Source organism: Protopterus annectens, chromosome 4.part1 (assembly GCF_019279795.1).
Source record: "Protopterus annectens isolate FY-2018-M chromosome 4.part1, PAN1.0, whole genome shotgun sequence".
NCBI classification, from domain to species: Eukaryota; Metazoa; Chordata; order Ceratodontiformes; family Protopteridae; genus Protopterus; species Protopterus annectens.
In genome coordinates this window covers 849907414-849921567 of record NC_056734.1, presented here as the reverse complement: position 1 = coordinate 849921567, position 14154 = coordinate 849907414, and the positions used below count along the sequence as shown (strand labels likewise).

Genomic DNA, 14154 nt, shown 5'->3' with positions numbered 1-14154 from the left:
TCTAGAGATGATAAATTAAAGTTATGTACTCACCAGAACTATGTTATCTGTGGTGTCCATGTTCATTCTTCCTCAATGTGTTGGTACCAGATCCAACCCTGGATCTGACTCACCCACATACACTAAACTTTCGGATCCAACTCTCAAGCTCCTCCCTCTAACCATAATGTCCAGGTCAGCTAACAATACCTTAGATTGGGTTTGCTGTCTTACAGATCCTAAGATAAAGCATGAAAAAGGAAAGAACAGCAAAGCTAGGGCTTAAACCTGGAATAACATGTTTTATAATATCCACAAGGTCACTCCAGAAGGTGAAAGAAAGGGAAAAGGAAGGAGGAGAGTTGAGGAAGAATGAAAATGGACAACACAGATGCATAGTTACGGTGAGTACATGTCTTTATTGTTTGATGCGCTTCTTTTCATTCTTCCTCAACATGTGGGACAGAGTCACCAGCTATGTGAATCTTGGGTAGACCTCATGGAAAGATACTCTGGAGAACTGCCGAAACAAAAGCACCTCTGCTTGTGGAGGTCAAATCTAGTTTGTAATGAGCTATAAAGGTATGAGCATTAGACCAAGTAGCTGCTACACAAATGTCATCAATGGGAGTTGTAGACCAGAAGGTGGAAGAAGTTGCCATGGATCTAGTAAAATGTGCTTTAAGAGGCTTTGATATTGACAGGCCTTGCTGAGTATATACAAAAGAAATGTAATCAGTAAATCCATTTAGCCAGGGTAACTTTAGAAACTGGTGACCCCAGTCTGTTCAGGGAGAAAGAAACAAACAGCTATTCTGATTTCCTGAAATTGTTTTGTCCTGTGTAGATAAAAACATAGTCATTTATGTAGAGATAAAGATATAAAATTTACCCTCCCTTATTTGACAAAAATAGAGAAGAAGACAAGAAAATTAATTGTTTGATTGATATTCAATTCAGACACTACTTTTGGTAAGGTGGATGGATTGGTTTGTAAATAACTGTCTTTGTTAAAAACAATCTAAGGGGACTTGAACGACACAGCCTGGAGTTCAAAAATTTGCCTTGTAGATGTAATAGCTACTAGAAATGCTGTTTCCCAAGACAAGAATTTTAAGTCAGATTTAGCTGAATGTTCAAAGGGTTGTTAGGTCAACCCTTAAAGTATGACTGTTAAATCCCAAGGAGGTGGCAGATCTTTCAATGGAGGTCTAAGTAAGAAGAAAATTTGGAAGAAGCTAAAGACGTAGCTTTTTCTCCTGAGTGAAAATCAGACATGGCTGCTAAATGTACTTTGTGGAAAATCTAACACCTTCCTGAAAAAATAGATGCTAAAAATTCCAGAACCAAATATATAGGAGCAGTGAAAGGGTCAATTTATTTCTGAAGAGCCCAAATTGAAAATCTTTTCCATTTACTCCTGTAGATCTTCCTTGAGGAAGCTTTTTGGGAAAATAAAAATGTGTGTCATACCGGGGAAGAAAGCCTGGACTGTCTAGCTACAAATGGAATTGTAGAAACCGTGCAGTTATAGTTTGTGGCCTGAAATACTGGGATGCGAGAGAAGGTATGAACTGGAGTGCAGTATCAGTGGAAGATGCTGAAGATGAGACCAAAGGAAGGGGAACCACACTTGGCAAGGCCAAAAGGGAGCAATGAGAATGACTAATTCTTCAACCAAAGTGCTTTCTGTAAGAATTTTGTAATCTAGGGTAACGGGGATAAGCATAAAAGAAACCAAAGATTCAAACGTGGAAAACAGCATCTCTCGGTGACTGCCCCTGAGAAGGGATTAGAGCAAAGAACCTGCTGCATTTGTTGTTGTGGGGAGATGCAAAGAGATTAGCAGCAAGGTCGGCTTCAAAGATGGAAAATCTTCTCTGCCACTGACTGACTTAGAGACCACTCACAAGGCATCAAAATGGACCTGTTGAGTTTGCCTGCTAGTGCATTGGATTTCCCCAGTATGTGCATTGCCATATGAAAGCGGTTGGGGGAGGTCACCCACTGCCACACTCTCATTGCCTCTCAACAAAGGGGTAAGATCTGCTTCCTCCCATTTGTTGATGTACCACACCACAGATGTTGTCAGTTTGTATCTCAATAATCCCTAAAGAGAGAGAACATTTTGAAAGGCCTACAATGTTAGCAGGACTGGTCTCATCTCTAGAACACTGATATGTGAATCAGAGTCTTAGGGGACCACATGCCTTGGATCGTCCATCCCAAGAAATGCCCCCCCAAATTGGAAGGCATCTGTGGTTACTGTGGCTAATGGAGGAGATGGAATAAAGGGATGGCCTAGACAAACTTTGTCTGACTTGAATCTAGCAACAACGATGATTCTTGCATACTCGAGTGAGTTTGGCTGGGAAAGACAGAGGGTGATGCAGAATAGACCAGTGAACAGCTGCAGTCTATTAGAGAACATGCATACAGAAATGGGCCATAGAAACTAAGGTTATGGCTGCTGCCACTGAACCTAGAGAAGGACAAGTCTGTCTGGAGGAGAAGAGTGAACACAAATTTGCTGTACCTGAAACTTGATTGTGTCTACACAATGTGAAGGAAGGGAGGTTATCTGACCTACTGTGTTCAACTGGTCACCTATGAACTCCAGGCTCTATACAGGTTGTAGAAGAAATTTGGAGTTGTTGACTGAAATGTCTAGCATTTGACAAAGTTGGAGCAGAGAATCCCTGAACTGCTGTAAGAGATGCCTGATTGGGGTAGTGAGAAGCCAGTCATCTAGATATGGAAACACTCAGAATCCAAGCAGTCTCAGGTGAGCTGCTATCATTGCCATACACTTGGTAAACACCTCGGGGGCCGTGGTGTGATCAAAGGGCAAGGCATTGATGAAAGAAGACTTGAAAACCTCCGCAAAGTCGCAAACCCACATCAGGGCAGATCTCCTAACTGCTATGCCCGAATCAGCTGTCCCAGAGGTACCCTCCATAGCATGGGATATTAACATCATGGATGCACTGAAGATGGATAACAGAGTGGCCAGCTGTGAACAGGACATCTTGTAGTCCTCCACAGACATTGACTCTCAAAGATTTGGAGAGTTCCTTGGTCAAATCCCGCTGTAGTCTTGTGAAGTGTGCTAAATAATTCAGGGACCTCAAGGCAAAAGTCGGTGAAGCAAATATGCATTTCCCAAACTAATGCCCTGGACTCTCTACTGGGGAGATGAACAGCGAAGCACTACTCCACTAGCTCCTTTTTTATGGTGACTGCCACAACCATAGCATCAACAGATACTCCTTTGGCAGGGTCAGAATTTTGTCTGGGCATCGGGGAATTGGTTCAACAGTCTGGTTCCCTCCATGCCCAATGAGGGATTAAATCGATAAACTCATCCACCAGGGAGTCACCCAAGACACAGACAAGCAAGAACAAAAAGCTTCCGGAAAAAATTACTCCTCTGGGGAGGGAGTATCTGAAGACCATTCACTTTTTTTCTTAATTTTCAGGTTGTCTCCAAATGAGACATCATCCGGTGGAGATCTGGGGGACCCAGTATCTTTGATGAGAGTTTCCATAGGGGAATCTGTCTCCTTTTCCACATCCTCTTTTGGGGTACCTCTTTAATGGAACTGATCAGGAGAGGTATCTGAAGACAGGGAAAGCTCCTCAATGGAGACTGTCTGGATGCCAGATAGTACTGGCTATCCCTGTGGTTTGGTCTGATAGGATAAGAGCTATGACCCAAAGGGGGAAGGGATGTAAGAACCAAGGATGAAAGAGATACCCAATCTCTTGGTTGAGAGAAAGCCCTCTCCACTACCTCGAAGGCAGAAAGACCAGGAGTAGTAGAGGTTGGGTCCCAGCAGAGCCAAAACCTCTGAAGCAACCAATGCCTTGACCCTGCCCAGCTCCATGAGGAGGAAGTCACAACACAGCAATCCAGCGCCAAAGCTCTGAGGGGTAAGGATGGCTCTGATAACACTGGAGTGGAACCCAGCCTCCCGGACTGAGCACCAGTGCTTTGGCTCTGAGACTCATCCTTATCCAAAGGAACAGGAGCGGAACTTGTCAGGGAGGCCATTGCAGTCAAAGACCTAGCCATCTTTGTGTCAGACACTCTCAGGGATCTTGGATCCGAGGGCTATGAAGCCATGGGATGGATCAGAGAAGGAGAGGTCACTATGTGAGAAGTGAATGGAAGGCTCACAGATCCAATGGCAGACAGAGACAAAATAACCCCCATCTGAATCTGAGATCTGAGGAATTTCCTCATCATCGTACCCACATCGGCCTCAGAAAGACTTCTGGAGGACCTGATGGATGAGGTTCTTGATTGTGGCCTACACTACCTCTTTGGCATTGTTTGGAGAAATGGGGAAATGAGTCAAGAAGAGACTGGTTCAACTGTAAACCGAGGTGAGTGGGTTTCAGGAGACTGTCATTATAACAGTCGGATTCAATGTTTTTGGATCTGAGAGCTTTCTTTTGGGATCCAAAGAAGTCAGATCCTATGTTTTCTGAATTTTTTGTGAAGGCTCTGAAGAAGCCATGGTTGAAGATGAATCTTTAGGGGAATAGGCAGGGGATCTCTAACAAGCCTCCTTAGTCACTGAAGAAGATTTGGTAGGTTTACTGGGAGTCTGAGCGCCTGATGAAGAAGTTGAACAGGGAGGCAGCACCCACTTAAGGATTAACTTATTATGCCTGTCAGAAAGTGCTCTAGAATTAGTATTAAATGCAGCACAAACAGTAGTCAGTATTAAGGTGTGCCATTCCTAGGAAGTGATCCATGTGGGCATCAGAATAAGGAATCATGTCCCCACAGGAAATGCACTTTTTAAAGCCAATTGGTTTCTCAGCCATAGCTTGAGGAACAAGGCAACAAGAAAGAAAAAGAAAGGGACAAACTTTGTTTTTTTTTTTTTTTTTTTAGATTAGCAAACTACCAGCAATGGCAGATAGAATACCCACCAAATGGTAGAATAAAACAGTAAAGAAGGAAGGACTAGTAGCAGCAATGGTAAGACAGAAAAAAAAAACTACCAGACTGCAGAAAAATAAATTAAATAGTCTAACGGTAGAAAAAATTAGGAGAGGGAGGTATAACATGAGAAGCTAGAACAGTCTTTAAAATACTTGCTATTCAGAATTAAATTTAAAAACCCAAATGTAGCTCTTTGAGAAGGATCCGGGTCAGTGCGAGATGGCTGCAAACAAGATCTGAGGTATTGTTAGCTGACTAGGGCCTTATGAGTACAGGGAGGAGCTCAAGAGTTGGATCCAAAAGTCTAGTGTATGCGGCCAAGTCAGATCTGGTACCCACATGTTGAAGAAAAATGAAAATGACATCAGACTGTCTGATAAAAGATCACTATAGAGCTAAAGGGCTGCAAAAACTAAGTTTGTTAAGAGCACACCAAGCAACCACTGAAGCAACTACCACAAAATGCAGCCTCTTTCACAGCCAGTGGATGGAGCTGCATTAATGGAGTAGAAAAATACAGCACCCACCAAAGAATGAACATCAACTGTAGGTACTTCATCAACTTGTGACAGGGATATGACTAACCAATCAAGTTAACCACATCAGGATTAAAGGATTCCCCCATTCTTCTGCTTTGTACCACCACAAAGAAAATGGAAAAATGTCAATTTCGGGACTGTGAACGACCATCTTTATTAAGTGAAAATGATGATTGGTGCCTTACCACAGAAGAGGCAGAGAAGGTCCTCTCAATCTGTAAGCCTGATGCACTGAGCCTCCTAAGGATGGCACAGCCTCTAGAAAGGTTGATCATCCTATGGATAAAATCCAAAACTACACCAAGACAACATGCTCAAATCTGCTGAACATGAAATTGAAACTGCCCATGGGGGGGGGGGGGTATAACAAAGATGGACACAAGGTATCCTTCCCAAGGGAAATGTTTGGCAGAAATGAAAATGGCATCCATGTAGACCAACCAGGACAAACTACTACTCCATTCAATTGACAACCCACATCCATTTGAAATCAGACGGAAGATTTCCCATTAGCTTAAGTCCGCTCCACCCAGGACCAAACAAGAAAGTTTGTAAAATCAAGAAAAAAAGCAGATGAAGGGCAGGTAACAAGAAAGAGTTTGTAATTGGTTATCAGACCCAGGGAGGGTTGCTACAAGTCTTCAGAGTGAATACTCACATCATGTGGTCACCAAGGTGTAGATTACATCTAAGAATCAAATGCATTTTTGAACTCAATGATAAGATGTAGAAAAAAGTCAGAGGAAGGAAACTGCTCCCCCCACCAAAGACATTACGGACAATGCTACAACCTAATTCTCTGTTGTAATCCAGGGCAAAGATCCCCTAAGAGGCAGACTGTTCTCCGGAGTTCCCTAATCCAGGAGACCAAGAAATGATGGTCTCTTACCCTGACACCCTTCCCTAAATAAAAAATCGCCAGCAGCTCCAAGTAACTTCAAGTTACTCAAAAAAACAAAGAACTGCTGCAGATGTTAGGGCTGACAGTAAACAAGGCTGTTGGCAAACAATAAGTCACTGCCACAGTAAACAACCATTTGGTAACCCACCCAAAAAAAAACAACCACATTACAGCTCAGGTGGAGTTGAAGCCCCAGAAAGCAAGGAGCTAAACTCCTGATGAGGAGAAGGTCTGCCTCCTATCCAGCAATCAGTTGAACAAGTCAAGCAAGATGTGCAAACTCAGGCCACAGTGGAATCCCCTATCAGAGACAGCACCCACCAAAAGGAGTACGGCCAATTCCAAAGGGAGATGACCTCATGCATACTATTCTGTGTAGGGACACTCCAGAAACTGGAGGCATGGCAATAGCATCCACCAAACCCAAGAGGCAGAGGACTATGTGACAGTCCATGTGACCAACCACAGACAAGATTAACGAGTGGTCTTTCTTGAACCCAGATTTATAGAGGGTTTAGAGTACTTGCACTACTAATCCCATCAGAAGGGACTGGCATTTGGACATAAGGGATGCATAAGTGAGAGCCCTAAGACCCAGAGTGGCAAAGGAATACATCTTTCTTGCTACATCTCTCCCGTGCTTGCATCACCCAGTCCGTTAGATGGGAGGGAATATTCTCCAAGACTACTGGCAACTTACCAAACCGTGAAGTAATCAGACACGTGGTGGTCAGACAAGAAGTCAATCGATTCTGTCAAAGGCAATAACAAGCATCAGCCTTCCTGAAGGTTGTAGCACTCAAGCACTAATGCATCCAAGCTTTAAGATAACAGCCTCATAGGTTGGCTGAAAGGAAAGGATATATCGAGAGGGTTTTTCAGACAGTCCTACAGCCAGCTGCAATCCAAGTGAGGGGGTCATGCTACAAGTTATATGCTGTAAGGATTATAAAGAGGAGGAGACAGAGAGAGAGAGAGAGATCATAAAGAGAAGTTTGAGGAAACCACAGGCTCAAGGACCTTATTGACCAAAACAGCAAATTTCCCCATCAAGTTCCCCAGAAAAACTAAAAGGGAGGGTGCCCACGGTCTCCAACTACTTCAAGAACAAGATCGCACAAGCGTTAAAGCAAGAGAAGCATACACAGTGCATCAGGCAGAGGTCCATGCGAGCCAAACCTGGCACATACGGTGAAGCGGCATACATGAAGCTGTAAACCAGCATCATGCCAAGGACCATAATCTTGCACCTACAATTCTAGAAGCAACTAAGGAGTCAAACAAATGTTTGCTCATTAACTAGTGGATCAGAGACACTTATCCACACCCAATGGCTTCTTCCTCAGCATAGACTGACCAAATCTGTCAGGCCTGAGAGAAAGCTCTCGTATATATAAAACCTTACTTTGGTGTCCATATCATATTATCGCACGATGTAAACCGTGAACGCTATTTCATTGTACCGATAATATTGAAGCAACAAAATATCAAACAAATGGAACAGCAAATTTTTTCCCAGGGGAAAAATTCGCTGCTCCATAAAAAAAAAAAAAACTTAAACACAAATTTAATTGGGGGGCTTTGCCCCCCCCACCCCCCTACTTAAATACACCAACTTCGAGATCGCACCATAGTGGAGGAAATGGCAAAGTCCCGAAGACAGTCCACCGAATTTTTTCCCTGGGAAAAAATTCAATGATCCATGACTTCACTATTTTGCCATTTCAACAGTATCGGATCGACTGAATAGCGTTCGCTATTTAGTCCACTCAATAGCGTCATATAGACCCTTACTTTGACCCAAAGCACCCTTCTCAATGACTCAATGGGCTTCTCCATAAGGTCAGGGTGAATGGACCTGGGATTAACCTAAACAAAAAAAAAAAACAACAACAAAACAAAGGAAAGGTGACACAAATGCCCTGGTACATAACCACACACCCCCAACCAAAAAAAAAATTAAGTCAAAGCCATAACTCTCCCAGACCTAAAACCCTCCAAAGGTAAAGAGGACCATAATGGAATTAAGGAATAATTTCCATTGCTGTGTAGTTTGGCAGATTCTGCAAAGTGAAAGTCTACCTCTGAGAGGACCAGGCTATAGCTAATCCCAATCTCAGGTGTAGAAACTCAGACCTACCTTTCAAGCATTACAAGTTACTCTCCCACCAATCTTGCAGGGAGCCTCTTCCTGCAAGCCTTAAAATTCAGATAAGTTCTAGCCAAAGCTCAACAAATAAAAGGGTACCTGAAAATACAAACTTTAATTGACAATAGCAAGGATCATGATCTAATAACAGACAAGGATGCTTATGATAATGTACACTGTGATTGTTAAATGTCAATTCCATGAATACAAGACTGTCAGATTGAAGGAGCATCTGGAAAAAAATACAAACCGTTAAGTATTAAAAAGAATAAACCCAACCACATATCCCATAAAGTAATGCCATCAATGATAAAGCTCTTACTAATTCCAATACTGTGTTGTTTTATATACATATTATTCTTCATGATATTTAATTGTCATGCTTTGTCTATAAAGAGGTCATGGATGAAAATGGTGATCTAATCCAACTAGATGCTCAAAAAAGTAAATAACCTAAATAAGGTATGTGCAAATAAGAGTGAGCACTGTGTGCATGGCATGTAACACACCAGTCTTATAACAAAACAGTGGAAAAATGAGATGCATAAAAAATATCAGAACACCTGCATCAGTCACAGTCAAACTTTCTCTACGAAAGGTGTGGTTTGATGCAAGCACATGATTTAGGGCAACCCATTTGAATAAAATCAATTCTTTAAATTAACATCTGCACTGCTATACCAACAGTACTACCCTAAGCCAGCATATATACAACATGGTGAAAATAATTATTTATTTATTTATAGTGCATAAATACCAATTTCTATAGACGATACGCTGACAACCATTTGGGAAGTTAGTGGCAGACTGATCATGGACTATTTCTTCATTAAGAGGAACAAACTGTTGCTACACTCTTCAAGATGTTTAGGTGCATTAGGTATTTTGTGGATCTCAAACTTTTCAGTTTATCAGGAAATACATCTATAAGTAATACAGTATAAATGCTGCCTTGGGTCTTCCTTAAAAACTGTTCAAAGTCCTAGTAGGTTTAACCTGGTCAATGAACAGTAAGGAAACAAACATCATAAACTTTTAGGTGAACCTTACACTTTTTTTTGTTAGAAATCCACAGGTCTACTGGTGTCCCTCTATTCACTTATGCTATTTTCACTTTCCTTTTTCTGGTTTATTACAATGGTGTTTGGCTGTTAAGCAACCAAACACAGGTTATTAAAACTTGATCTCACTGCATGCTTTAACAAATGTATTTAACTATATGAAAAGAACTAAATATGAAAGCGAGCAACAGGTTTCACATGGGAACAGCTGCACCTGCAGACTATTAACAAGCTAACCTTCGCCAAGTGTTTTCGACACTTCCATAGGGTATTTACTGCTTCAACACATGATCTGACGGAAGCAGCATCCTCAACAAAAATGTTTTAATTAAGAACCAATATATTGAGGACAGAAAAACTATTTTTTTTACAAGACATGTAAATTATATTCATTTATTCATTCTCTGATACCTGCTTAATTCAATTCAGAGAGCTGGAACCTAACCCCAGTACTAAATGAGTGCAATGCAAAGAAAACTTATCCCACATAAGGCAGCAGCCCATCTCAGAATACATACATAGAAAGAGAGAGAGGGAGAGAGAGACGCACACACAAACCTGCACGCATAAACACATTCAGTCATATGCACATGGGACTCAAACCTACAGGCAATCTGGAGGACTGGAAGTTCACCTATGACAAGGCTTAGGGATGTGGGTGTTAGGGGTACTGATGCACGCAGCAAAAACATACATGGACAGAGGAATGACATGCATACTCTGCAACCAATGGCATCACAACCAAGACCCAAAGCGCTGTGAGGCAGTAAAGTTCAAAACTGCCACTCTCCCACATCTGCAGATTATATCGCTACTATTCAGTGCCTAAGCACTATGGCTGATAGTATTACCTGACACTCAGTTCCATTGGTTCTGTGCAGAAAGGATTTCTACATCAATGTTACTTTATCACTTTAGCTGCAAACAGGCTTAACAGACTTTCACCACTGCGCATTTTTCACTGACCTGCTGCGCTTTTCTCTGACAAACTCCGGATTGCCCAACTGTTCCCAAGATGGGTAATCACTCCTCTGAAAGCGTTCCACAATAACCTGGTATTCGTTGATCTGCAGTAGGCAATCTGTCAATCAAAGCAAAGAGTCTAGATTACACCACAACATGAATACCAAAGGGCTCAAAGACAGAGTAAAGCATATGACCTAAAGATGCCTCATGGGTTACATGGCAAAGGGACTGCAAGCACTGACTTCATGAATTTGGAAACAATATTGACGTTCCAAACTTCTGCCCTATTGCTATCTTATCCCCTATTTCTAAGCTTCTTGAAAAATGCATCCACCAACAACTCTTACTCTATCTCATCAACAGCCAGCTTCTTACCCAAGCACAGCATGATTTAGACCTGGTCATGGCACCTCCACTGCCCTCCTCTCCTTCCTTGAAACAATTAAAGCCCACGATTCTGGCCATTTCATGTCCACCCTTCTCCTCGACCTCTCCAAGTTGTTTGACACTATTTCCCACAACCTGCTTTTTAATAAACTCTCAAACTAAACCTATCCCTTTCCTGCACCAAGTGGTTCTCCAGCTACCTCACAACCAGACAACAAGCAGTTAAATGGAATAAAGCCACTTCACCCTTCCTTAATACTCCCACAGGTGTCCCCCAAGGTTCCATTTTAGGCCCCCTACTATTCAATATATTCATTAACGACTCCTACCAAGCTATTCTAAACTCCAATCTCATCCAATTTGCCGACGATTCTACCATTATCTGCTCCCCCCTTCTATCCCCACTGTAAATAAGTTTACCCAAAGCGCTTTCTCCTCTACTGAGCAGTGGATGCTAGACAACCATCTGGCTCTTAATGCAACCAAAACTAAACTTATGTTATTTACCTGCTGCTCCAAAACCTTCTCCCTAGATAAACACTCATTCATAATCACCAGCAAAAGCAATACTCTCCTAGAAATAGTCTCTGACACTAAACTACTAGGAGTACTCCTAGATGATCAACTACAGTTCGACAAACATTTACAAGTAAATATCAAAAACACCCACAAAAAACATGACATGCTATACAGCCATAATCGTTATATCTCTCCTTCCACCAGGCTCATACTAGCCAATACTTATCTCATCCCATCCGTCCTATATGGTGCATCTATCCTCACCAACTGCAATCCTCATGCAAAACAAACCTCTCCTCTTGCTATAACAAGATATCAAAATTTGCGGCAGGTCACAGAGCCATTTCTCACCATTGTAATTCTCTTCACCAACTAAACTGGCTTGAGCTACCTAACCTCCTCACTTAAACCCAACTCACCCAAGCACACAAACTCATTTACAACCCCTCTCTTTGTCCCTCCCTAGCCACTACCTTTGAAATGCATGAACCAGAACAATTTCTAAGATCAAATTCCCAAAAACTAATTAAATTGCACAAAAAATAAAAAAAAAAATTAAAAAAAAGAATGTTTTTTATTGCTGTTTAATGAACTATACTGATACATTCTACCATTGTTAACCTTTTCTTATCATATTTACTTTGTATTCCTATGAGATAATCTGTAATGTATATGTGCAATGTGTACTATGTATTTGTATTTTTCTGGAGCTTTGCTCCCTAGGACTCCACTGAAAACGGGCTCCTTGTGGCCCAATGGACTATCCTGGAAAACAAATTGCAAATAAAAATAAATAAATATTGTAGACCACAGGCATAAAAGAAAATTAACTACTTCTTCGGGGTTATCATACTGGTTTCTGGAAGAATGCTGGATGCACCCTATGCCCTATGAATAGCAATAATACTAACATTCTTAAATTTGGAATTAAGGGTCAAGATGCAAAACTAAAACTGAGAAGCATATCTTCTATACTATGGTAGTTTTACCCCATGAAGCTAATTTCTGGAAATAACGTAGTCAAAAAAAGCAAGTGGAAATCATACATAAATTATAAGGCAATGAAATTTTGGAATATTTACCATAATGTCAACAATTCACTTTCCTACATTCAGCAGCACATGAAAACAGTTTTACATATAATTCATGCCATATAAAACACAATTAGTAAGATATTGTCTACATTCATCCATTTTTTTTTTCCACTTGTTTGTACTAAAACAACTTTGAGGTGCCCTGGACTTTCTCAATTCTGCTAAATCAGAGCTGCAGTATTTTGAAAACATGGACCCAGACAATGATGGCTGGACTGATAAGGCAGTGGGACCTGTCTCATGGCAAACCCCATCATCCCACTTACCCTGGCAAGCCTGTCAACAAAGAAAAAGAAGCATGCACAATCATCCGAGAGCCATCAAGAAGACCATGCAGGCCAACAGTAAATAAGAAAGATAGAAGTGCTTTCTTCACTTTGAGGCATTCACACATCTTTGATAAAACTGGCAAATGATGCCACAAAATCTACTAATGTAAAATCTACCACTATGACAGATTCACACATAGGTGAAGAAGATCAGACCCAATAGATTAGACGAACAGCACACAGTGGAGTCAATAAGGACCTCAGCCAAGGTGAAAACCTATGGAATTTAGCACCTCATGAAAAATCCAGCACCAGTAAAAGTTGTGGTCGGAGATGTTTTCCCTGATTCATCTGACTCAGTGGATGAACAGTGTTGGACTGCTCGTGGCCTAGATAGTCTGGAAAGAAGTGTTCTGCTGGGTTAAACTATTTTAAGATGTACATAGTTTTCTGTATTTGTTCTATGTTAATAGGGGATGGGGTGTTCTGAAAATTATTTTTTTTTTGTTTAAGGGTTTTCATTAAAACAAAAAGCCTTGAAAGATGTGACAAATTCAAACGGAGAAGAGAAAAAACAACTGTATCAAGGATCAGCCTGCCAGACATTAGTGGGTGCATGCAACATGACAGTTGGAAATAAAATTCACATTCAAAAAACTTGATATGTACAATAGGTGAGAATAATAGTTCTTAATCATACTGGCTATGCTAACCATATTATCACAGAACCTAAATTGCCTTAAGAGTTATAAAATCCAAAAAACAAGTGGGCACACTACTCACAAATAACTTCTAGCCAAATAATTTAAGTAGTTAGGACTTGAGCTGATACCGTAAAGAAAGCTTCACATACAAAATAACATAGATGCAATGCTGTACAAGTCCAAAACAATACAAAAATGAATTTAATTTCCACCAACACAAACCATAGTTTAGCGCTTTCATCCCATATACCTTGGGACATCCTCTGAACTACCAAATAATGATGTCATTTCTTTTTATACTTAAAATTCAAGCCCCTTGTTAAGTAAACTGAATAACTGAAGAAACAAGGTAAAACATTTTATGATGTTAGTATCAGGATCTCAGTGCTAAAAAACATCAGTTGAAACACAAAATACAATGCATAAAATACATCACTGAAGAAATAATATACGTCACACATCACTAAATTTATCATTTTTAATCGTAAAATCCTGTGACCATCTTTTCAATAAAATCACAGTTTGGAGGACTTGAGTTTTAATACAGGCTTATATCAATATAAATTTTTTGAGCCCCAGTGGGGAAACTAGCATTTGTTCTTGACTAACAATTTTCTGAATGTTCTAAT

The 14154-nt window shown here is 40.8% G+C and overlaps 1 protein-coding gene across 1 annotated transcript in view; it reads right to left on the bottom strand.

The window, feature by feature from the left end:
* Positions 1 to 14154, bottom strand: part of CTC1 (CST telomere replication complex component 1) — a 1463250-nt gene that overhangs the window by 808181 nt on the left and 640915 nt on the right. The window contains exon 12 of the mRNA XM_044070869.1: positions 10553 to 10667. Within this exon, the coding sequence (XP_043926804.1) occupies positions 10553 to 10667 (115 nt within the window). The remainder of the gene's footprint in view (positions 1 to 10552; positions 10668 to 14154) is intronic.